The 26,419-nt window shown below is 41.3% G+C and overlaps 1 protein-coding gene across 1 annotated transcript; it reads left to right on the top strand.

The window, feature by feature from the left end:
• Positions 1-5,761: 5,761 nt before the first annotated feature.
• Positions 5,762-14,234, top strand: LOC116553674 (ubiquitin-conjugating enzyme E2 N-like). The gene is made up of 2 exons (XM_032281132.1): positions 5,762-5,846; positions 13,351-14,234. Exons 1-2 carry the CDS (start codon positions 5,762-5,764, stop codon positions 13,806-13,808), a joined length of 543 nt encoding a protein of 180 aa, XP_032137023.1. The 3' UTR covers positions 13,809-14,234.
• The last annotated feature ends 12,185 nt before the right edge of the window (positions 14,235-26,419 follow it).

A 26,419-nucleotide genomic window follows, 5' to 3' on the forward strand; every position in this document is an offset into this window, starting at 1 on the left:
AACCATCACAGATTTCACTTGGAAAGTCCATGATTAAGCAGAGCCAGCTCAGACTGGGAACATCCCATGCCCCACTAAACTAAATTTGTTACTGAAGAATACAAAAATACAGCATAGAAGAAAACTCTTCTTCAGCTTGGCTCTTGAGATATCCAACTCTTTCCTTAATTTGCAATATAAAAGTGTATCCACCATGTCCTGGGTGGGAAACAAACCTTGCCCTCTCTACTCACTGATCTCTATCAAGAGGACCATTTTCAGTGGCTGATGCTTACGGGGATTGCTGAAAAGACATGCCGGGGCTGCCCATCCAGTTCTCAAGCGTTCCCCAGCTTTACCCCTGGATCATGCCAGCGTGTCTGGGAGCTGCGCACTCAGCCACTGTCCTGCCCCTGGGATGGGCTAACGACAGCCACCTATTCTTTGCTATTTCTCCTGTCAAGAGGTGGAGTCAATTTCCCATTGATACAGGAGCTAGAAAGAAATTACTTAGGCAAATAGTAAGGGCAACAGAGTTTTTGGTGGAATTTCCCTTTTAATGAAAAGCAGCCCCCCAAAATCATTTCTTTTCTAACAAATACCAGCCTGAAAAATCAAGCTGCAGACATAGACGAGCAAGCTGGAAGTTTGCATAGGTGATTGCTGGCAGCTGTGCCAATGGAAAAGGGCTACCTGAGGGCCAGGTATGTTCAACATGGAGGCTCCAGCTTCCCTTTTCTTTGTAACCATGTTTCTTTGTAACAGGACACTGTGAGACTGGGTCATCTGCTCGCATTGAAGGACACTGGCTTTTATACAAGGTCATTACTGTCTCCAATTACAAAGTCTGTGACAGCCAACACTTGCTTTGTGAGCACCAGAAGCAGAAATTCTTCTCAGGTATCAGCAATAGAAAGGGCTAGGCATCTCCTAAACAACTCACCTGTATTTCTCTTACTGCTAGTGTATATTCTGTAACTAACTCTTTTTCTCTCTCTGCTTTGTGAGCTAGGACATTTGAAATCACATGAATGAATCTTGCTTCCATGAGCAGTGAACTAGCCCTCTATAACTTCATATTTTTTCCTACTTAAAATCTCCCTTTTCTTGTTTTCCTCAACTACTGATTCCTGCATCTTGCATTTCTTGCATTTTTGGAAGTTACATCAAACTTTCTGTGGGCTGAGGCAATATATAAATAAAATGTAGAGAAAACACAGTTGAGTAAACATCAAAATGTGAACCTCTAAATTTGCCATTCCACATTTCTCTATATATGTCATAAAGTGACATTAAAATAAGAATATAGAAAAATGAATGATGTCTTGTCTACTATGAGGGGCAGAAAAAGGAATTATGTGGTCCTGCTGGTAAACCTGCTGCCAAAATAATCTTTCTCAAACTCTGATCTGACTCTGTTGCTCCACATTTTAAAAGCCTTCAGGGATCAGAGGATGCAGTGGCAGAATCATGGCCCCCAAAGATGCTCATCTCCTCATCCCCAGAACTTAATATCCTGCGTGACATGGCAAAGGGGGATTCAAGTGACAGATAAATTAATGTTACTAATCAGCTGAACTTAAAATAGGAAAACTATCCTGCATTATTTTGGTGGCCCACTGTACTCTTAAGGGTCCTTAGAAGCTGAAGAGGGAATCAGAGAGAGGCAATGTGAAAAGGACTCAACCCAAAGTTGCTGGCATTGAAGAAGAAGGAGGGGGCCCCCTGCTGAGGAAGTCAGCAGCCTCTAGAAGCTGGATAGGGCAAGAAAAGACATTCTCCCCTCCAGTCTCCAGAAGGAACACAGCCCTGCCAACACCTTGATCTTCACCTCAGGAAACCCATCTCAGACTTCTGACATCCAGAATGGTAGATCATACAACTGTGTTGCTTAAGCCACTAAACTGTGGTAATTGGTTAGATCAGTCATAGAAAACTAGTACATGAGATAATGAATGAAGGGTAGAAATGCACCCCGGGCTTACTGTAACCTGCCTAACTTTCCCATCTCATCTCCAGCCATTCCCCCATGTCTGATCCCCTTGCTACCCCACTGTACTCCATCCTGTCCCATTCAATGCCCACTGGACCATTAGGCTTGCCATGCCTGGATTTTCCTCTCCACCCTTATTCTAATCTGTTTACCTGCTAATTACCTATTCATCAGTCAAGGCCCAGCTCAATGGTCACCTCCACCTTGGAGCCCTCTGATTTTTTTCCCGTTTCACCCACTGCTCCAGGCTATGCAGAAACAGCCCCTTGCTGAGAGCACCCAAGTGTTATATTGTTCTATCGGCATTATGGGTTTTTCTGTAGCCCTCCCCGGAACCAACGCTTTGAAGGCAAAAACAGTGTCTTCATCCCCTTTGTTTTCCCAGTGCCTGGCTCTTTCTAGATTCCTTATGAATACTGCCCTAATAGTACAGAATGGAATTGAACAAGAACACACCACAGTACCCACATTGGTAGATCTTCCACCATCTGTAAAAATTGTTTCAACAAATTGGAGGCAGCACGGGGTCAGGAGGCTGGCCCTGCCACCAGGTCACCTGGGCTCCCTCCGGCTCTGCCACTGTCAGCTGTGGGCAAGTTCCTGGATGTCTCTGTGCCTTTGTTACCTGCCTTATAAACCCAGGGGTGGCAGGAAGGAAGCGCCTATGTTTCAGAGCTTCCAGAATAAAATGCCAGGATTAAGCACTCAACAAATTCTATGTATTATTATTTATTACCTACTAAAAAAAGTCCCTTTTTACCAAAGTCCAAAAATGACACATTCCAGCTTTTGCCACCCACAGAGAGAAATGCTTTTGCTACCATAAAGACCCACCTGCCCTATAATTTGCAGAAGCTCCTCTAACCTTTTTAGATCTTCTCCCCTCCCAACACATCTTCCAGCCTTCAACACCTTGTCATGCTACACACTTGGAGAGTCCTGGAATTCTAAGTTCATGGAGGCAGAGAGCAGCCAACACATTGCTTCAAAATTAAGAAGCTTGAAGGGCAAACTGGGGCCACGACTAAGCTCACAGACAAATGACCAAGGAAATATGCTAAAATACAGATTCTGAGCTCCTCCACCAACACCCAGAGATTCTGATTCCAAGGAGTGGGGCAAGGCCCAGGAATGAGCATTTTCAACAAGCTTCCCACGAGATTCTGGTGTGACGTGCATCCACGGAGCACATGTAGAGAAACACTGACCCGTGATCCTGAAATCCTTTCTTGATGGCTATCTTAATGGAATTCATTCCAGGAACCGTCATTGCCAAGGAATCCTGACCCCCTCCTGAAATTCATAGAAGACAGCAGGGCACCTGCCCGCCTGCATCTGCTACCCTTCTTCTGAAACAGTGGCTATACTTGGCCTTTGGCACTGAGCCCTCCAACACAGGGTGTACTGGTGGTGGGATCACCAGCCAAAGCCCCCGGCCTTTCTGCTCAGCCAGCTGGCATTGCTTTCTTCCAGGCTGGTGCCCTGCAGAGGCCACCATTTCCTCCTGCTCCCAGCTGGGCAGGGCACCCCTTCTGAGTCCAGGGTTTTCAGCTTTCCTTCCCTCTATGTGCTGCCCCACCCCTTCCCAGCAAATTCCTTTATTTTATGCCAGCTGATTATCAGTTTCTGTTGCTTGCAAACACCTCAACCAGTGCAATGCAGGTCCTGTGACCTGGTCCCCAGAGGAGGCACCATGGGCAGGAGCCTGACACATGTTTGCCAAGTAAGGGCTTCCCAGGGACGGCTGCCTCCAAAACAGGTGTTAAAAAAACAACTGTGTCCTGTTCTAGGTTGCCACAATAACAGCTATAAATATTCAAGCTGCTTTTGGATGATTTAACATGAAAGAGCAGCCCTCGAAGGCAATGACTTCCCTCTTGTGAGCAGCATTTTAAGAGGATAAAAATCACCCAGAGAGCCAGAGTGACAACGGGTGGCAATAAGAGAATTGTGGAAAAAAAATAAAAAGCAGATTGTAATTCTTGTGGTGCCTTGAGCCGAGCTTATCAAGGCTGCAGGAATGTTGGAAACCCAAGAACCTTTCCCAGGTTCAGATTCCATGCTGAGCAGGTCGGTGCCACTTGGTGACGGTAGGAGGTGACACAAGAAGAAGATGCCCAGGAGGTAGACCCCAGTAGGAACAGTCCCTGCCCATGGGAACAAGGGTGGGCTTTGGGAACTCTATGAGCATAAGGAGAGAAGGAGTCCAGCCTTCTCAGTGTCACCCACAGAAACTCAGCAAGTCTGATGGGGCAGGAGGTGGGCTCTCTTGGACCAAGTAGGGGGATTTCATTCCACAGACAGATCCTTCCTGAATGCCTGCTTTCCACCAGATGCTGTGCTGGAACCTGGGAATACAGCTGGGAAGACAAAAAATGACACCCGTTTGCCAATTAGGATGGCTATCATTTTGTTTTTATTAGAAAAGAAAATAACAAGTGTTGGCAAGGACATGAAGAAACTGGAACCCTCACACATTGCTGGTAGGAATGTAAAATGGTGCCGCTGCCATGAAAAACATTTTGGCAGCTCCTTGACAAGTTAAACATAGAAAGAATTACCATGGGACCCTGCAGCTCAATTTCCAGATATACACCCGAAAGAATTGAAAACAGGTATGCAGATAAACACATGTACATGATGTTGATAGCAGTATTATTCACAAGAGTCAGCCTAGATGCCCATCAACAGAAGAATAGATAAATAAAATATGGCACAGCCATATCGTGGGATATTCTTTGGCCAGAGAAAAGAATAAAGTCCTGACCCAGGCTGCACCATGGATGAAGCTTCATAACAAGCTAAGTGGAAGAAGCCAGATACCAAAAACCTCATCTTGTCTGATTCCATTTATATGTAATATTCATAATAGGCAAACCCATAGAGACAGGAAGTAAGTTGGTATTGCCAGGGGCTGGGGAAAAGACAATGGGGGTTGGGGAGGGTGACTGCTAAGAAGTACAGGGTTTTGCTGTGGGTGCTGAGAATGTTCTGCAATTAGATAGAGGTGATGATTAATAACAGTGTGAATGTGCTAAGTGCCACTGAGCTGCACACTTTTAAATGGTTAAGTGGTAACATTTATGTTATGTGTATTTTACCACAATAAGAAAAAATGGCTGGGCATGGTGGCTCGTGCTGTAATCCCAGCACTTTGGGAGGCCAAGGCGGGTGGATCACTTGAGGCTAGGAGTTCAAGACCAGCCTGGCCAACATGGTGAAACCCTGTCTCTGCAAAAGATAGAAAAATTAGCTGGACGTGGTGGTGCCTGCCTGTAATCCCAGCTACCCAGGAAGCTGAGGCATGAGAATTTCTTGAACCCAGGAGGTGGAAATTGCTGTGAGTGGAGATCGCGCCCCTGCACTCCAGCCTGGGTAAAAGAGCGAGACTCTGTCTCAAAACAAACAAACAAACAAAATACAGAAAAGAAGAAAAAAGGACCTCTCCTGGCAAGAAGCTTACAATTTAAAGAGAAAAACAAAAAAGGAGCCAACCAAGATGATCTCTGTGTTAAAGGCATCAGCAGGGAAGACCAGATACCCCATGCCAACAGAAAAGGGATTCATAGATTGAATATGGGAGGGTGTCATCCAAGACTTCTTGGAGGCAGTGGTATCAAAAATGGAAAGGAAATGTTGGAGTTAACCAGACTGGGACATGGAAGTGCAGGTAGGAGGTGTGGAAAAGGCTGTGGAGGGATGAGGTGGGGAGACTTTGGCAGGTATAGAGGCCCAGGGGCCCGAGAGCCTCAGCATCTTCCAGGAGATTTGGAGGCTATAGAGCGTGGGATGGCGTCTGCCAAGGAGCAAGGTCCCTGGTGTGCTGGGACCAAGCAGAGCACAGTGCTGGGTGCAAACACCTTCTGGACAAGAGGTCTGTCCATTCTCACTGGCGGTCCGGTCTCAGCTGCCCTTGGAACAGAGGAGAACTGTCTGAGATGGGTGTGCAGAAGCCAGGAGGACATTCTCATCTTCCCAGTACCTCTGCTCTAGTTTTTCCAGCCACGCCCTTGTCTTAGGGAATAAAGGGTAGAAACAGGAAGAGGGGAGACCTCTCAAAGGAACAAATGACACAGGGACTCAAATCTTGATGGAATGCCACTGACTCATTCAGATATAATCTCTACAGGTAGGGAAACTGAGGCTTGGGGCTGTTAAAGATTTCCTCAGAGTTATGCGGGTCATGAGTGGTGGATCAGGGACTCAACCCCAGAAAGCCTGAGCTCAGCCCCATGTGCCCAGCACACAGGCCCAGCTGGGTGGGGGTTGGGGGGAGGACAAGAGAAAAGGAGGACGAAGTAGGCACTTTCCCTTGACCCCAGCCCTCTAGAAGGTAACCCTGGTGCACATGAAGGCTTTGCCTCTCCTCCAACACTTCAGGCTCCCCGAAAGGTCAATGTGCATCTGTCTTGCAGGGCCTGGCCCTAGAGGCTGCCGTTTCCCCTCTGGGGCTTCCCTTCTCTGAGCTCTCTGCCAGGTCCAGCCCCTTGTGTGTCCTGGCAGGCCTGTCTCTTCACACAGGGGCTCTGGAGAGACAGAGCAAAGGGCCTTGCTTCTGAGGTAAGACAGGAATTTCCCAGGGTCCAGGAAACTTCCTGCTGCCCTCAGCAGCCTTTGCTGCTCTCGGGAGCTCTGAGACGCATTATGAGCTGCTGTTCCAGGGTATTCGGATCCACGTGGCCTCAAAGCATTAACAGAGCTTCCTAAGGTCACAGGAACTTCCGCTTTCCTTCCAGGGCAGGTCCTGACCTCCAGTGCTTCCCAACAGAGATGCTCTTTGCACAGGGAGGATGAGATGTCTTTAGAAAATTTGAGATTATTATGAATCTACAGAGGCTTCAATTGAGTTAAAATAAAGAAAGCAGCAATAATGCTGTAATTATTTAATTAGGGAAAGAAATGAAAGATAAGAACCTTTATCTAAGACTTCAAAACACAAGTGAGAAATTTCACCCTGAATACTAGGTAACTTAGATCTCCATCCTTGAGCCAGAGGCTCCAGTTGCTCTGAATTGCTTGCTGCTCCCAAAACGAGCTTGCCTCTGTGCCTGGCACACGCTTTGAACCCTTCTCTTGTTCTCCATCTCCTCTACCTGCCACCCCCCAGTGCAGCTGGTGAAATTCTACTCAAATACTAAGACCCAGCTCACATGGCTTTCCTCCAGGAAGCCGGCCTTGCTTTCTCTGGCTCAACATGTGGCTCCCTCCTGAAGCATGAGCACATCCTGTTACAGCGTTTACTGTGCTGTCTTGTTGGCACTTACCTGTCGGGCTCTTGGTGAGAGAAGGCCCTTTTGAGATAAAGATAGACTCCTCTTTGTTTTCCCCATGCCCAGGCACTGCCCAGCACACAGGAAACACCCCACCCATAATAGTTGAGGTGAACAAAGCCAGGGCTTCTGAAAAGGGGCCAAGATTTTCCAGCTCATAGGGAGATGGCTATAGAGCCAAACATGGAGCCCAAATGTGTGACTCCCATTCAAAGCTTTGGCTCTAATGCTCTGTGTGGAATGATCAGATGTGGAAGGTAAAGAAAGACTGGCAAAGTTCTACAGGTCTAGCTAAGCAGGAGGAGGAGCAGGTTCCTGCCCTCAGAGAGCTCACATTCAGTAGGGGGCAGGTACAGACAGGCAGCAAAATAAACACAGGAGATATTTTGGGCAGAGAAAGCACCTATGTGTGCAGACACTGAACTACAAACTGTAGGTAGAGAGGTAATAGCGATGACCTTACCCCAACAGAGATTATCATCTACTGAGGAATCCATAATCCTTCTTATAAAAAATTAAATATCCCCAGGACTCCAGATGCTGACTTCTCAAACCACAAAGGCAGGCATGTGAAAACATAACTTTATTTTTTCTTACTTGAACTTAATTTCTATCTTAAACTCCATCCACCAGTGGCATGAATATAACTTTAGAGTTCAGGTTAAGCCCAGTCAATTCAGGGACCCCTCCCTGCCCTTTCTCCTCAGAGTAGCATCTAAATTCAGGGAGGAGGGTTTGTATTGGGTCAAGCAAAGGAGGAGGGAGGGGAGGGATTCTTGGTGTCATCTGTCCAGCTGACAACTTCTATGGCAACCTCATTCTCTCTAGTCACGAATCATTGGCATTGATTTCTGCTGGCATTGATGAGACATCCTCAGGGGCATCTGGTCTGCCAGCAAAGTTCAACAAAGTCAATGTGATGCCTTCTCATCCCAGCCTCTAGGACTCTTCAGTCAGTAGCCATCTCCATCTCTGTCTCCATCCCTCTTTCCGTGGGGTTGCTAGATTTAGCAGATAAGAATACAGGACACCCTGTGTTTTATCTGGCAACTTAATCTTTCAGGAACTCCAGAGGTTTGGGGGATTCTTTTCCAGTGCTCTGGGACTTCACAAACGAATCCCTGTGGGGCATTCTCAGATCTGCTCTGCCTGTACTCACCCTGCACCACATCTTCCCTCCGACCACTGCACCATTCATGGAGGGGGTACTAGGGCTTTGCTGCTTCCCTAGGCCCAGCAAAGCAGTGGGACTCAGACTTCTCTGGTGGCTGCATCATCCCCCACCCCACCACCACCTGCAGTAGTATTTACCAGCTGCTCAGGGTGGGGAGGGAAGACAAGGAACACACTCACTTCACAGTTCCACACTAGTATCAAACTCTGTGTTTCTCCCTCAGATTCTCCCAAGCTAGTGCCCAGTGAAAATATTTTTTCTTGTCTAGAGCAAGAAAATGGGCCCTTTTGATCATCTTCTGAGTCCTATTTATCTTATATATTCACCTCAACTTTTTAAAAGATGAAAATTGACTCTCCATTTTCTTTGCATTTTTGGCTAAACTAACAGGGGAGTAGAAAAATATTGAGGAAAAAACAGATTAATAATTCAAAAGTTTATTGAGATATCTGCATCCAAATGGGCTAAGGTAACTGGTGGTTTCTATGCAGAACAGCTACAATGGTTGACAAAACACATAACTAACCTGTATTAAACCAAATCCTCCAAGAAGCAGACATCAAGAGATGACAGAACTTCAGTGACTTTACTGGGGAAAATGCCTTGTGAAAGAAAACAGAGGGAGCTTGAAAAAGGCAGCTGTAAAAGGAAGAGTCATCAGAGCATGATGCAAGAGTCTAATGGCAAGTGAAGGAAAATGGGAAAGGAGAGATGTCCTAGGCTGTGGTGCAGCCTAAGGAAGTCCAGGTAAAACCTTCAGGGAGGCCCCAAATCTAAGTCAGCTGGTGGAAGTCCTGTGTCTCCCAGGACCAGGTTGGCCTTATAGACTTCGGACCCACAGTCACAGGCTAAGAGAAACCCACTGAAGGTGTGGTCTCAGCACAAAGGCAGTGATTGATTTCAGAGCTCAGCAACTGGGGATCTTGATCAATTATGCTCCCAATAATTGGATGTTTGTGAGGTTCACTCTCATGCCCATCATATCACCTATTTGGAAGCAGTAGAGAGTTTCTAAGGCAATGAGAATTAGAAGGCTAAGATTCCAGGAAAGAAAGAACTTTAGAGAGATAAGCTGGCTGACACTGGCTGCTGTTACTCTGGAGGCTTTTCCAATTCTGGGTACAGAAAGGAGGCTAATAATCGTATGTAAAGTTAAGTGAAAAACTAGATAAAGGCCACTGCAGTAGTACATAAAATCCAGCCCAGAGTTCTGGTGGACATTTGGGAGTACTCAAGAAAATGGGCCTGTTTCCTCTCAACAGTGGCTGAATTCTGGGGCTACACAGAATGTAAGCTAAAAAGTATAGGTGGGAACTTGAAAAACACAGTCTCATGACACAAAAGTTTGCATTCCAGGCCTTCCAAGAAAAGGGGAGTTGTAGGATATACTTGGGTCTTAGAGGAAATTTTAAAAAACTTGATGGATCAGAGATTAACCAAAGTAGACTGAGCCTTACCACAGCCTACTAGGACTACAACCCGCCATAAACTCAACACAGACACTGGTTGCATTGAAGTAATCAGATATGGCTCTATATTCCCATCAGAGGAAAGAGTTAAATCCTATGTAGAGGAGGATAAAACCATTTGGGGTATCTAAATTCAGAAATTACTAGGTACACCAAAAGAAAGAACCAAATTACTAAAAACCAAGAGAAAAACCCCTCAACAATAGAAACGTACCCACAGGATCCAGATATAAAAATTAGCTGGCAAATGGCATAAGATAATTATGATTAACATCATAGTTAATTAATAACATTAATTTTTATGAGAATAAAAATGAATAGATATGAGACAATTTTAACATAGAACCACAGTCTAAAAAATAATAATTGGATGTTCTTTAACTAATTAAGATAATCTTTAAAATTAAGAACTCATTAGTTGGATTTAACTACAGATTTAACATGGCAGAATACAGGACTGTTGACCTGCACTGGAAGATAGATTAATGGAAAATATCCCAAACTGAAGCATGGAAAGGAAAAAAGGATGGAAATTGGTGGTCTGAAAGGAGAGGGAAAAAATGAATGGACAGAAGGAATATTTCAACACATAATGGCAGAGAATTTTCTAAAACTGATGAAAGATGTCAGCAGACATATTCGAGATGTTCTACAGAAATAAAAAGAAAACCATAACAAGGTATCACAGTAACATTAATGAAAGTTAAAGATATAGAGAAAATCTTACGAGGAGGAAAACCAAATTTCCTTCAAAAGACCAACAGAAAAATTAACAATTGACTTGTCAACAGAAAACATGAATACTAGAGCCAATAGAAAGAAAAATCTTTAATGTTCTTAGGGAAAATACTGCTAACCTAGAATTTTAAACTCAAGGGGAAAATATTCTTCAGAGATAAAGGTGAAATAAATACTTTTTCATGCAAATAAAACCAGGGAAAATTAGTTGCAAAACTTCACTTAAATATTTAAAAGATTTCTTCAGGCCAAAGGAAAACTATCCCAGAGAGAAACATGGAATTGTAATGAAAAATAAGGCTCAATGGAAAATGTCAATGTACAAGTAAATATAAAAGAACTTTAATTAAAAATCAATTGTCCCTGTAATCCCAGAGCTTTGGGAGCCCAAGGCTGGTGGATCACTTGAGGCCGGGAGTTCAAGACTAGCCTGGCCAACATTGGGAAACCCCATCTCTACTAAAAATGCAAAAATTAGACAGGCGTAGTAGTGCATGCCTGTAATTCCAGCTATTCAGGAGGCTGAGGCACAAGAACTGCTTAGATCTGGGAGGCAGAGTTTGATGTAAGCTGAGATTGCACCACTGCAATCCAGCCTGAGTGATGAAGTGAGTGACACTCTATCTTAAAAAAGCGAGAAAATGGATTTGTACAAAACAATCATAGTAATGTCATGTGGTTTTTAAAATATGCATACAATAAATATATTTGTAGTTTTGCATGACCACCCTAATGCAAAAGATGCAGGAAGTAAGTGGAATTAAAATGGTCTAAGGTTCTAGTACTATTAAAGAAATGATGAAAGTAATCATTCATTTTAGACTGGAATAAGACAATATTCATGTTGTAATCTCTAGGGTATCTATTAAAAGAATAATAAAAGAATGTTCAATTAACAAGTTATGAGAAGAAAAATAAAATGATAAAAAGTATTTTATCACTCTAAAAGAATCCAAAAATGTGAGAAAAAGAAACAGAATAGGTGGGTTATGTTTATGTTATTTTCAACATAAGATGATAGAAACCCAAATATATCCATAATTAAATTCAATGTAAATGAATGAAGTGTTTCAATCAAAAGACCAGAATTGCCAAATTGAATTTTTAAAAATAACTTTATGCCGCTTACATGAGTCACACGCAAAATCTAAGCACACAGGAGATTGAAAGAAAAACGTTGAGAAAAGATAAGTCAGGCAAACAATAACCAGAAGAAAGTTAGTGCTATGGTCTGAATGTTTGCGGAGACTGTTTGCCCCCACGTGAGGACACACAAAAAAAGATGCCATCTTTGAAACAGAAGGGAAGCCTTCACCAGACACCAAATATGCTCGGGTCTTGGTCTTGGATTTCCCAGAATCCTGAAGTGTGAGCAATTAATTTCTGTTGATTACCCAGTTTAAGGTATTATGCACAGCAGCCCAAATGAACTAAGACAGGTGATGTACTTATACTAATATCAACGTAGACTTTAAGGCATGAAGTCTGCAGATAAAGAGGAACATTTCATAATGATGTAATTATCATAGTTCTAAAGATATATAACATACCTTCAAACATATAAAGCTTATAAAGCAAAAAATTTACAAAACTAAAGAGAAGTAGGTAAATACAAAATTATAGTGTGAGATTTTAACACAATTCTCTCAAGAGTTTACAGAAGAACAAAAAAAGACCAACAAATGCACTGTAAATATATAAGATGTGACTAACAAAGTAAACCAATTTGGCCTAATTGAAATATATGAAATACGATCCTCAACAATTTCAGATACAGGGCTTTTAAAAATTCAAACATAGAAGAAATATTTACCAAAAGGGACCATATTTTAGGTTATAAAGCAAGCCTTATCACAACTCAAAATATTGAAATCAGAATAAAGAACCCGTGAGTCACAAGAGAAATTGCAAATAAAATGAAATATTTTAAACTAAATGATGATACAGATCCAACAGATAAAATCTTGTGGGATGAAGCTAAAACAATAGTTGGAGGGAAATTTATAGACCACTTCATATATGAGAAAGACAAATTAATAAAAATAAATAAGATGTCAACTAAAAAATCTAGAAAAATAAGCCCAGCAAGTCAAACCACAAAGAAAAAAACAATGCACAAGAGAAAAATTCAAGGTACTTGAAAATAAATGTTTTAAAAAGTTAATATAGCCAATAATGGTTTCCTTGAAATAACATATCAGAAAGGAGAGAAAACCAAAATTATAAATGTCAGATTAAAATGTTATAAAAGATAAAATATCATGAACATGCTATACAAATAAATTTTATTATTTAAAGTTGGAAAACTCTTTGAAATACACAACTTACCTAATATTTCACAAGAAGAAATAATAAATCTGAATACTTGTGTATTAAAGAAATTCAATCCATTAACATTTTCCCCAAAAAAGAAACCCCAGGCCCAGATGGCTTCACTGCTGAATGTTTTCAAATATTCAGGAAGTAAGAAATACAAATCTTTCACAAAATCTTCCAAAAAATAGGAAAAGAGGTAAAACTTTCGAAATTGTTCATTGAGGCCAGCATTACCTTTGTGCCAAAACCTGACAAAGATATTACGGGAAATGAAAATTTCAGCACCAATCTCTTTCATACATTTAAATTCCAAAATCTTAAACAAAATATTAGCTAAGAGTATCTCAGACTCGTGCGTGAGGCGAGCGGAGCCGGAGACGAGACCAGAGGCCGAACTCGGGTTCTGACAAGAGGCCGGGCTGCCCCGCAGGATCATCAAGGAAACCCAGCGTTTGCTGGCAGAACCAGTTCCTGGCATCAAAGCAGAACCAGATGAGAGCAACGCCCGTTATTTTCATGTGGTCATTGCTGGCCCTCAGGATTCCCCCTTTGAGGGAGGGACTTTTAAACTTGAACTATTCCTTCCAGAAAAATACCCAATGGCAGCCCCTAAAGTACGTTTCATGACCAAAATTTATCATCCTAATGTAGACAAGATGGGAAGAATATGTTTAGATATTTTGAAAGATAAGTGGTCCCCAGCACTGCAGATCCGCACAGTTCTGCTATCGATCCAGGCCTTGTTAAGTGCTCCTAATCCAGATGATCCACTAGCAAATGATGTAGCGGAGCAGTGGAAGACCAACGAAGCCCAAGCCATAGAAACAGCTAGAGCATGGACTAGGCTATATGCCATGAATAATATTTAAACTGATCCGATCATCAAGTGTGCATCACTTCTCCTGTTCTGCCAAGACTTCTTCCTTTTTGTTTGCATTTAATGGACGCAGTCTTAGAAACATTACAGAATAAAAAAGCCCAGACATCTTCAGTCCTTTGGTGATTAAATGCACATTCGCAAATCTATGTCTTGTCCTGATTCACTGTTGTAAAGCATGAGCAGAGGCTAGAAGTATCATCCGGATTGTTGTGAAAGGTTTAAAAGCAGCGGCCCCTTCCTGCTTTTACTCATTTCCCCCATCCTGGTTTAAGTATAAAGCACTGTGAATGAAGGTAGTTGTCAGGTTAGCTGCAGGGGTGTGGGTGTTTTTCTTTATTTTTTTTGAGGGGGGAGGTAGTTTTATTTTAATTTTATGGGCTCCTTTCCCCCTTTTACAGTGATCTAATTGCATTGGTTAAAAGCAGCTAACCAGTTATTTAGGGAATGCTCTCTAGCCAAGTCTAACTTTATTTAGACGCTGTAGATGGACGAACTTGATTGTTTGAACCAAAATGGGAACATTAAAAACACATCACAGGACTCACTAATAACATTGTGACTTTGCTGTCAAGTGTAGATTCCCCCCTTCAAAAAAAGCTTGTGACCATTTTGTATGGCTTGTCTGGAAACTTCTGTAAATCTTATGTTTTAGTAAAATATTTTTTGTTATTCTAAAAAAAAAAAAAAAAAGAGTATCTCAAACATATAAAAATGGTAATATTTCATAGGACTACATAAAGTTTATTCATGGATGCTAGGTTGAATTAACATTAAATAACAATGTAGTTCATCACTACAGAATAAAGGAGAAAAATCACATGATATCCCAAAAGAGGCAGAGAAAAGTATCTGATAAAATTTGGTGCACATGCGCGAGTGCACGCCCGCACAAACACACACACACACACACACACACACATATACACACACCACATTATCCCATTTACATAACATTCTCTAAAATATAAAAACTAGGTTTTTGAAGAACAGACCAGCAGTTTCCAGAGTTTAGGAGTTGGGATGAGTATGACTGTAAAAAGATAACATGAAGGAGTCTTTGAGGTGTTGATACTGTTTTGTATGTTTATTGCAAAAGTAGTTTTTATATTAATCTATGAATGTTGAAGTCCATAATTCTGTATACCAAAAGAAAAAGTCAATTTTACTGATTATAATGTTTTAATTTTTGAAAATTTTAATAGATAAATTGTCTGGTATGTGAATCATATCTCAAGCTGTGTTTAAGAGCTTTTGAAAATTCAACACTCATTTATGAAAAATATTATTAGTAAACTAGTAACATGAGGTATGCTCTTAGTCTTATAAAGATTCCCTACAAAATCCACAACAAAAACATCATATTTAACGATGAATTATTAAAATTTCTTCCTTGAGATTAGAAACAAGATACAGGTGTCTATTATTGTTATTTTATTAACTTTGTACCAGAATTTTTGGCCGGTAAAATAAGTCAGAAAAAAAAACTAAATGAGAATTAGAAATGAAAAAGTACATATATCGGGAATATACAAATGAATCAGCACAAGCTATTAGAATGAATGGACTTCACTATATAGTTAGATATGAAGTACACACACAAAAATCAATTGCATTTCCATGTATGAGAAAAAAAGTGATAGAAAGTTGGATTTTTAATACTACCATTTATGAGGACATCACAAGATTTGAATGCTAAGAATATTTTAAAACTATCAAAAAATCTACACTAAAATTCCAAAATCATACTTAGATACATTAAATAAGAACTAAAAATATGGAGAGACATATCAACTTCATAAGGTAGAAATCTCAATATTTTAAAGATATCAATTGTTCTATAATGACATATATTTAAGATAGTCTCAATCAAAATTTCAATAGAGTTTTTGTGAACACTGATAAGCTGAATCTAAAATATATATGGAAATGCAAAGGGCCAAGAATAACCAAAGTAAATTCTAAAGGAGAAGAACTAAGTTTGGGAACTTATGTTCCCTGATACTAAATCATATTATAAAATTATATTAATTAAGATAGTACTGTATGGTCACAAAGATAGATAAATAGATCAATGAAAAAGAACATAATTCAGAACAAGATCCACATATATAAAGAGGCCTAATTTGTTACACTATTATGCAATGAGAAAAGAAAGAGCTTTTCAGTAAATGGTGTGGGGTCAACTGGATATGTATATGCCAAAAAAGGTGATATCGATTTTAAAGATAAAGCTTCCAGAAGAAAACATACAATATTTTTATGATTCGGAGGTAGAAAAAATATATTTTAAAATTATACACAAAGTCCTAAAAATCAATGAGAAGACTGATTCATTTGGGCTGCACTAAAATTTAAAACTTCTGCTAAATCAATAGACACTATTAAAAGAACGAAAAAGCAAACTACAGAGTGGGAGAGGATATATGCAATCCACATATCTGTGGGAGGACTTATTTCCAGATTATACAAAGAATATCTGCAAATCAATAAGAAGAAAAAACCCAATTGAAAAATGGGCAAACGCCTTGAACAGGCACCTCACAAAAAAGATATTCAAATGGCTAAGAAGCATATGAAATGTGCTCAATTTCACCAGTCAATTGAGAAAGGCAAATTAACACCACAATAGTATACCAATACCCATCCAATGAAACAGCTAAAATAAAAAAGACAACATGATAAATGTAGATCAACTGGAACACTCATACACTGCTCATGGGAAATAAACTGTTACCATCAACTTGGAAAAGTGTTTGGCTCTGTCTTTTAAACCTGAACATAGACAACTGTTATATTGTATGATTGCCAATTTTATTCCAAATTAAATATTCAGAAGAGATGCCTACATATTTTTTACTAAAGATAGATACTATTCATGGCGGCACTTTTCATAATGACCCCAAAAGTTTAACAATCCAAATATCCACCTATAATATAACAGATAAATTGATACATACATACAATGTAATCTGTTGCCACATTAAAAGTGAATAATCTACAGCTAAATAGAACAACATGCATGAATCTTGCAAAAGTAATGTTGGGTAAAGGAAAAAACAAGAATATTGCTGTGGTCTGAGTTTGTTCCCCCAAAATTCACATGTTAGAAAGTAAATCCCCAAAGCAAGAGTACTGAGAGGTTGGACCTAATGGGAGTTGTTTAGGTCATGGAGACTCTACCCTTGTGAATGGATTAATGCTGCCATAAAAAGGGCTTGTGGAAGTGGGCTGCACTCTCTATCTTCTGCTCTTCTGCCATATGAAAACAGCCTCCCTGGAGGATGAAGCAATGAGGTTCCATCTTGGAACCAGAGACTGAATCTGCTGGCACACTGATCTTGGACTTCCCATACTGCAGAACCATGAGAGAATACATTTGTGTTCTGTATAAATTACCCAGTCTCAGGTATTCTGATACAGTAGCATAAAATGGACCCAGACAAATACTGTGGTGGTTTCAGGTCCATATAATTATTTGGCATACCCTTCAAAAAGTAGGACCTAAGTCCTCTGCTTAAGTATGAGCTGGACTAACAAACAGAAGGAAAGTGCAAGTGACAGTTCAACACATTGGAGACTGGATCACAAAAGACACTGAAAATCCCTCTTCTCACTCTCTTGAATTGTTTATGCTGAGATCAGCCAGCTGCCATGTTACCAGCCGTCTTATGTGCACATAACAAGAAACTGAGGCCTCCAGCCAACAGCCATATAAGCTAAGCTTTTCAGAGTATTTCTTCCAGCCCCAGGTAAGCCTTCAGATGACTCCAGTTCTGGTGGACATCTTGACCTTATGGACCCCAAGCCAGGACTGTCCAGCTAAGCTGCTCCTGAATTCCTGACCCTCAAAAACTGTGAGATAGTTAATGTCATATTAAACTACCAGGTTTGGGGGAGTAATTTGTCACACAGCAACAGATAATTAATATGATACATACTACATTATTGCATCTATAAATTCCCAAAACAGGCAAAACAAATCAATGGCCCATGAAGTCAGGACGATGGTTATAATTGTGAATAAGCAGTGATGGGATGGGGACGTGAAAAACCAGCTCCAAAGACGGCCATCATCACTCTCCCATTTCCTGTACACACACAGTGCCCCCTTCCTTGGGCTGGCTTTGTGACTTGCTCCGACTGGATACTGCATCAGAAAGGATACTGTGCCAATCCTGAGCCTGCCAGAGGCCTAGAAGCTTCCACTTTTTTAATCTATGGAAAAGATAGCTGTCATACTGTTATGAAGCTAGTGCATTGAATAATGAGGACCTGCAAGTAGAAAAGGAGGCCACATAGAGAAGTACTGAGGCACCAGACATCTGCACAAAGCCTTCTCTGGTGTATATAGCAGTGGAGATTAGCTGCTAACTGAATGCAGCTGGTTGATTTACCCAAACAATGCTAGATACAGCAGCAGAACGGATCGACTGAGACCCGACCACATTCTTGACCCACAGAAGAGTAAGTATAAATAAATTGTGTTTGTTTTAAGCCACAGAGTTTTGAGGTGGTTTGTTATGCAGCAATAGATAAGTAAAACAGGACCTAATGGGGTTTACAGGGTTCAGGTTTAGAGTGGTTTTCCACTTCTTAGTCATGTGTTCATCTTATGAAAATACACAGATCTGTACACTGTATCCACTGATGCACTTTTCTGTATGTTAAACTTCAGTTAAAAAAACCTCCAAAAACTATCAATCTGCTTATTTATTTACCCATTCATTTATTCATTCATTCACTTAGTATCCTGGCACTCAGATGTTCAAAGTCCTGCGAAGAAGTATTTCAAAATATAGACAGTAGAAAGAGGGCAAGAAGGAAGTGAAATTTACAATAAATCATAAAGGTTAAACATGAGTTTGTTAGGTGAAGGGGAGAATGGAACATTCTGCATGGAGCCCTGTACAAGAGCATCTTGTACAAGAGCCCTGAGGTAGAACAGATTTCATTCTATTCAAGACATCAGGAAAGGTCCACATGAATAGATAGGGCAGAAAGGTGAACACCAGAGTGACCAACCATCCCAGTTTGCCCAGGATTGTCCCAGTTTTAGCAGAGAAAGTCCCATGTCCCAGGAAACCCCTCAGTTTCCAGCAAACAAGGGCAATTGGTCTCCCTAGAGGCTGGAGATGCTGACAGGGCCATAACAGCAAAGGCTGAACATGCTGTGTCTTCTAGACTATAGAGAGGACGTTGGTCTTTATTCTAGGAGCTGAGGATTTAAGCAGACAATGGGATGGTGGTATTATTTCTCCCTTCAAAGAACTCATTTGGATGACTGCTTGGTTGGTTTTATTGATTATATGTGAACTTGATACTCTCCTATCCACCCCTCAGTTAATTGGTGAAAACGCACACTGATATCACAGACATATCTCTGGCCATAGTTGCTGCCTGTAACATCAATAATATGGGGGTTGTTATGAGGAACCCAGAGTCATTACTGTCTACCCCCACAACATTTATCTGCCCCCAAACATTTACCCGTCACCTCCCATTACCTCTTTCAACTGCTTTTCCAATTACAAGATGGGTTTGGTTGACACCAGATCAGTGACAGCCCTCAGGGACCATTCCAACTGCTTCTCACTAAGGGTCAGCAAAATCCTCTTTGTAAATATCTTAGAAGTAGGAATTTTCCAAAAACCTCTTTTACTAAGAAACTCAGCAAACCAAAAACAAACCAGTAACTGGGTCAGCAACGTGGTGTGAAAAAGAGCATGGCACTTCTGGTCCTGGTTCCATCATGTGCAATAAATGGCTGTCGTCTTAGAAACACCCTTGGACTTAGTATTGTTATCAGTAACGCTGAGAGAACAATCATAAAAGCTGTGCTGCTTCCGTCACAGAGATGCTGCAAGGGATAAATTACATGATGACATTTGGCCAACTGCAAATCACAAGACAACTGCTACAAGGGGACAGTGGTTTATCCCACTCGGGGTTATTGTACAGATTCTTCCATGTTTTATATCAGGCACTTACTAGGGACTGGAAACACAGCGTGTGGGGGTTATAACAAAGTCTCTGTCTTCCTAGAGCTTACATTCTGGTGAGGAAGACAGATAATGAGCAAATATATGCCTTAATGCCAGGCAGTGATAAATGAAAAGGCATGGTAAAGAGACAGTGAGTCATGGAGTGAAGAAGGCAGTTGACTGCATGTTCAGGAAGGTCTCTGTGAAACATATTTATGTTTACATTAGACAGGTACTGAAATGAAGAGGGACTGTAGGTAAAGGGAAGAATGGGGATCTGCATTTCAGGCAACAGAAGTAACAAATGCAAAGGCCCTTTGGCAGAGCAGAAGGAAGGCAAACATGGCTAGGCCACATAAGCAACATGCAGGAGAATTTTCAGAGGTGAGCAAGGCAGCATCCTGTAGGTCTTCCTACCCAAAGTAAGAAGTTTGCATGTAAATCTGAGGGTGTTGTGCAGATTTAGGGGTGCAGGAGTTAAACAAGGAATGACGCAATTGGATTATATATTTGGAAAAAGGGCTTTGGCTACTGTGCAATGAATGGATGGGAACATGAGGAAGGGGAAGAGTGGAAGTAATGAAAGCAGCAAGGAGGTCACTGCAGAAGTCTCAGCAAAAGACAGAAGTAACAATGAGGGAGGGAAGGCAACGGAGTCCAAAGGGCAATGCATTCTAAATGCAGAGCTGATGGGAGATACTGACAGGCTGGGTGAGTATTTAGAAGTCAAGTCAAGAAGAGCTACACCATTTACTGATATTTAAATAAAATAATGCATGAAAATCATTTCACACAGTGGCTGGCATACAAGCACTTAATGTGCTATGATAGTTGTTCATCATAATTGTTATTTATTTTTATTACAACCAAGCGGGAGACTAATGACAGGCACTTGGGTTGGCAGAGCTGCTGGAAGTCTCCCATCTCCAGCCATCACCCACAATTTCCAGACCTGCACTGACCTATTCATGCCACAGACCTCACTTCGCAGCTGCAAGGCAAACCCAGCTCCCCACTGCAGCAAGGCAGCTGTCTCACTTGGACCTCCAGGAGGCAGGAAGACAGGCTCTTTGGCCACACCTGGAGGCAACACCCATTGTTACCTGTGGGATCTGTGGCTGCTCTTCAGGATCTAGACAGACTTCCTTCCCTCACAATTTGAAGTTCAACCCTTTCTCCGGCCCCCAGGGTTCAACCCCCTACAGGGGTCTGCTCCCAGGTCCTCTCTGAAACCCTCCCCACTTGCATTCCATAGGGCAGGTGAGCCTGATGCTGTTCCCACCTTAGAATTGCTCGGCAGCCAAAGTGTGCCTGCATGAGGTGCCAGGGTCTTTCTTAGCTCACAGTTCTCCCTCCCAGCTCCACTTTAGAATCACATGGGGAACTTTTTTTTTTTTTTATGTCTTGGGCACCAGGTGGTACAGTTATCTTTTTTTTAATTGCATTTTAGGTTTGGGGGTACATGTGAAGAACATGCAAGACTGTTGCATAGATACACACATGGCAGTGTGATTTGCTGCCTTCCTCCCCATCACCTATATCTGGCATTTCTCCCCATGCCATCTCTCCCCAACTCCCCACCCTCCACTGTCCCTCCCCTATTTCCCTCCAACAGACCCCAGTGTGTGATGCTCCCCTCCCAGTGTCCATGTGTTCTCATTGTTCAACACCCGCCTATGAGTGAGAACATGTGGTGTTTGATTTTCTGTTCTTGTGTCAGTTTGCTGAGAATGATGGTTTCCAGGTTCATCCATGTACCTACAAAGGACACGAACTCATCCTTTTTGATGGCTGCATAGTATTCCATGGTGTATATGTGCCACATTTTCCCTGTCCAGTCTATCATCGATGGGCATTTGGGTTGGTTCCAGGTCTTTGCTATTGTAAACAGTGCTGCAATGAACATTCGTGTGCATGTGTCCTTATAGTAGAACGATTTATAATCCTTTGGATATATATCCAGTAATGGTATTGCTGGGTCAAATGGAATTTCTATTTCTAGGTCCTTGAGGAATCGCTACACTGTCTTCCACAATGGCTGAACTAATTTACACTCCCACAAACCGTGTAAAAGTGTTCCTATTTCTCCACATCCTCTCCAGCATCTGTTGTCTCCAGAGTTTTTAATGATCGCCATTCTAACTGGCGTGAGATGGTATCTCAATATAGTTTTGATTTGCATTTCTGTAATGACCAGTGATGACGAGCATTTTTTCATATGTTTTTGGCCTCATGTATGTCTTCTTTTGTAAAGTGTCTGTTCATATCCTTTGCCCATTTTTGAATGGGCTTGTTTTTTTCTTGTAAATCTGTTTTAGTTCTTTGTAGATTCTGGATATTAGCCCTGTCAGATGGGCAGATTGCAAAAATTGTTTCCCATTCTGTTGGTTGCCTATTCACTCTAATGACTATTTCTTTTGCTGTGCAGAAGCCATGGAGTTTAATTAGGTCCCATTTGTCTATTTTGGCTTTTGTTGCCAATGCTTTTGGTGTTTGGTCATGAAGTCTTTCCCTATGCCTATGTCCTGAATGGTTTTGCCTAGATTTTCTTCTAGGGTTTTTAAGGTTTTAGGTCTTATGTTTAAGTCTTTAATCCATCTGGCGTAATTTTAGTGTAAGGTGTCAGGAAAGGGTCCAGTTTCTGCTTTCTGCACACTGCTAGCCAGTTTTACCAACATCATTTATTAAACAGGGAATTCTTTCCCCATTGCTTGTTTTTGTCTGGTTTGTCAAAGATCAGATGGTTGTAGATGTGTAGTGTTGCCTCCAAGGCCTCTGTTCTGTTCCATTGGTCTATGTCTCTGTTTTGGTACCAGTACCATGTTGTTTTGATTACTGTAGCCTTGTAGTATAGTTTAAAGTCTGGTAGTGTGATGCCTCCAGCTTTGTTCTTTTTGCTTAGAATTGACTTGGTTATGTGGGCTCTCTTTTGGTTCCATACGAAGTTTAAGGTGGTTTTTTTCTAGTTCTGTGAAGAAGGTCATTGGTAGCTTGTTGGGGATAGCATTGAATCTGTAAATTACTTTGGGCAGTATGGCCATTTTCATGATATTGATTCTTCCTAACCATGAACACGGAATGTTTCTCCATTTGTTTGTGTCCTCTCTTATTTCGTTGAGCAGTGGTTTGTAGTTCTCCTTGAAGAGGTCCTTTCCGTTCCTTGTTAGTTGTATTCCTAGGTATTTTATTCTCTTTGTGGCAATTGTGAATGGAAGTTTGTTCTTGATTTGGCTCTCTTTAAGTCTGTTATTGGTGTATAGGAATGCTTGTGATTTTTGTACACTGATTTTGTATCCTAAGACTTTGCTGAAGTTGCTTATCAGTTTAAGGAGATTTTGGGCTGAGACAATGGAGTCTACAATCATGTTGTCTGCAAATAGAGACAATTTGACTTCCTCCTTTCCTATGTGAATATCCTTTATTTCTTTTTCTTGCCTGATTGATCTCGCTAGAACTTCCAATACTATATTGAATAGGAGTGGTGAGAGAGGGCATCCTTGTCTAGTGCCAGATTTCAAAGGGAATGCTTCCAGTTTTTGCCCATTCAGTATGATATTGGCTGTTGGTTTGTCATAAATAGCTTTTATTATTTTGAGATACATTCTATCAATACTTAGTTTATTGAGGGTTTTTAGCATAAAGGGCTGTTGAATTTTGTCAAAGGCCTTCTCTGCATCAATTGAGATAATCATGTGGTTTTTGTCTTTGGTTCTGTTTATGTGGTGAATTACGTTTATAGACTTGCGTATGTTGAACCAGCCTTGCATCCCCGGGATGAATCCTACTTGATCATGGTGGATAAGCTTTTTGATGTGCTGTTACAATCTGGTTGCCAGTATTTTATTGAAGATTTTTGCATCTATGTTCATCATGGATATTGGCCTGAAGTTCTCTTTTCTTGCTGAGTCTCTGTCGGCTTTTGGTATCAGGATGATGTTGGTTTCATAAAATAATTTGGGAAGGATTCCCTCTTTTTGTATTGTTTGGAATAGTTTCAGAAGGAATCGTACCAGCTCCTCTTTGTATGTCTGGTAGAATTCGGCTGTGAACCCATCTGGACCTGGGCTTTTTTTGGGTGGTAGTCTCTTAATTGCTGCCTCAACTTCTGTTCTTGTTATTGGTCTATTCAGGGTTTTGACTTCTTGCTGGTTTGGGCTTGGGAGGATGCAAGTGTCCAGGAATTTATCCATTTCTTCCAGGTTTACTTTTAGAACACATTGATGCCTAGCCACTTCTGGGATGACTTAAATCTGAGTCTCTGAGGGATGGAACTAGACATTCATGTTGTAGTTTAAAGGCTTTTCCAGGTGATCCTAATGAATAATCAGATACATTATCATGGCTTTGTTTTTAAGATGCTGAGGTTCTCAATATACTCTAAATGGGAGGCAGAATTCCTGCCAGGGAAATGGCTTTTCATGAGGGTCTTGAGTACAGAGATGCTCACTTAACTCAGCAATTGTCAGAAGCACATAGAAGAATTTTTATAAAGAGCATGTTTTGGTGCCAAGAAACCAGCTTTCCTTTCTTTGTCTATAGCCCTGGAGAAGGCTTTGACTGCATTACCAAACAGAGGTCCTCAACTTCACAAATGAGAAATAGGTGTGTAAGCTACAATATCAGCCTGAGTGATGGGGACAAAAGCTAGAAACTTGCATTGTTATGTAAGTATTTCAGTAGATTCAGCCAAACTACAAAGATGCCAAAAGAGGCATAAAAAAATGGAAAGTTATCAAATTATTATCAGTGATTTACAGACTAGAATTCTTTATTTTTATTTTTTTGAGACATAGGCTGGAGTGCAGTGGTGTGATATCAGCTCACTGCAATCTCTGCCTCCTGGGTTCAAGTGATTCTCATGTCTCTGCCTCCAGAGTAGCTATAATTAGAGGCACCTACCACCACACCCAGTTAATTCTTATGTTTTTAGTAGAGACAGGGTTTTGCCATGTTGGTCAGGCTGGTCTCAAACTCCTGGCCTCAAGCAATCTGCCCACCTTGGCCTCCCAAAGTGCTGGGTTTATATGCATGAGCCACCACGCCTGGCCAGACTAGAATTCTTGACATATAACAGGTGCTCAGTAAGTACTAGTGATTAGGTTAGTGAGTGTGATTGAAGCAATTTTGCACAGCCTCATAGACACACAAAAACTACTGTTAGAAGCTTGGGCAGTTTCACAGACCTTTGAAGTCCCTATCACCCGGCCTACAGGTCTCAGGTTAAAACTCTTTAAAGACTGTGGCTCCAGCTGGCAGAAGCCCTGCCCTTCCATCCTATAACACCAGCTCCAAGCACACGCCAGGCTTGCTGGATGAAAGAAAGAACCCTGCCCGAGCTATTCATCTGACCCTCTGGCAAGGGATTATGATTTCCACAGTTGTAAAGCCAACTCTGCTGGAGTCCGGTTCTTTTTTCCGAAAAAATATTAAGAAGTAACCTGTAATCTAGATGAGCTCAACAGGTAAGAGAATATGGCCCAATGAACTCACCCTGAGGTTTAAAATGCTTAGCAGCACCTGCACCTGGTGAGCCAGCTCACATCTGGGAAACATTTACACACTTATTTCTCACTTTGGAAGTAGAGGATCTCTTTTCTTTGAGTAATGCAGTCAAAACCTTCTCCGGGTTGAAGAAAGGGATAAGAAATGCTGGTTTCTTGGCACAATCACATGCTCTTTATGAAAATCTTCTACGTGCTTCTGACAAGCCATCAGGGCAGTTGAGAATGACGTCACCCAGCCACCCCTTAATCCACAAGTCTCAGCAGCAGAAACGTGTCATGCACATGTGGCAACAGAGCCGAGAGTGTGATGAGGTCCAAACAGAATGTTTCTCTCTGAAAGTGCCTGAGACAGAAGTCTGGGCTCCCTCAATAGTGTGTGACACTCTGCTGGGCTTGTTTTTAAAAGCTTTACAAAATGCTTTGGAGATGTCTAAACCCAGGTGTGGACTTTGTTTCAGGTCATTTTTGAAACATGAGTGAACGTTACAGTAGCAAAAAGCATAGCTATTCCACACTCTGTGTATCTGGTGTTGTAACATCCACTCTGTGAAGGAACCGAAAATTCCCACAGTGCTGCTGCTGCCACTGCTACTCCATCTACTGCTGGGAGAAACAACTAGAACAGAGAGGGCCATTCCTCTGAAACACCCTGCTCCTATTTTCCTCCCCAGATGTAATCACTGCTAACTATTGCTGTGTATCTTTTTATTAAACATTTACAAACATAGATCTCTACAAATGCAAACACATAGGGTTCTTTATTATGTAAATACTGTATCTATTTATTTGCAACATGTCTTTTTTTCATCTTGACAATATGCCAGAAGACCTTCCCAGGTCATTATACATAGGCTAGATACTAAGAATCACAATTGCATGATCAAAATTTGCACCTATTTTAACTTTCAAAGATAATGTTGAATTGACCTCCAAAAAGTTCCAAAGCACTGAAGTAACCACTTGGCAAAAGAGCACACAGCTCTGGTAAGCTGCTTAACCTTTCTGTGCCTCAGTTTCCTGACTTGCAAAAAGATGATTAGTAATCCATCCCCCGCCTAGATCCCAGGATGGTTATGAGAACCAAGTCAGACCAAATATGTGGCTGTACCGCGAAA

This window comes from Sapajus apella, unplaced genomic scaffold, assembly GCF_009761245.1.
Source record: "Sapajus apella isolate SASKATOON/1434 unplaced genomic scaffold, GSC_monkey_1.0 scaffold13, whole genome shotgun sequence".
Classification (NCBI taxonomy): Eukaryota; Metazoa; Chordata; class Mammalia; order Primates; family Cebidae; genus Sapajus; species Sapajus apella.

Bases quoted from the DNA above. Each gene is read 5' to 3' on its own strand.
- LOC116553674 (XM_032281132.1), top strand. From the start codon at position 5,762: ATGGCGTCTGCCAAGGAGCAAGGTCCCTGGTGTGCTGGGACCAAGCAG. The intron at 5,847-13,350 runs GTCTGTCCATTC...GGTTCTGACAAG, and splicing joins AAACACCTTCTGGACAAGAG to AGGCCGGGCTGCCCCGCAGG.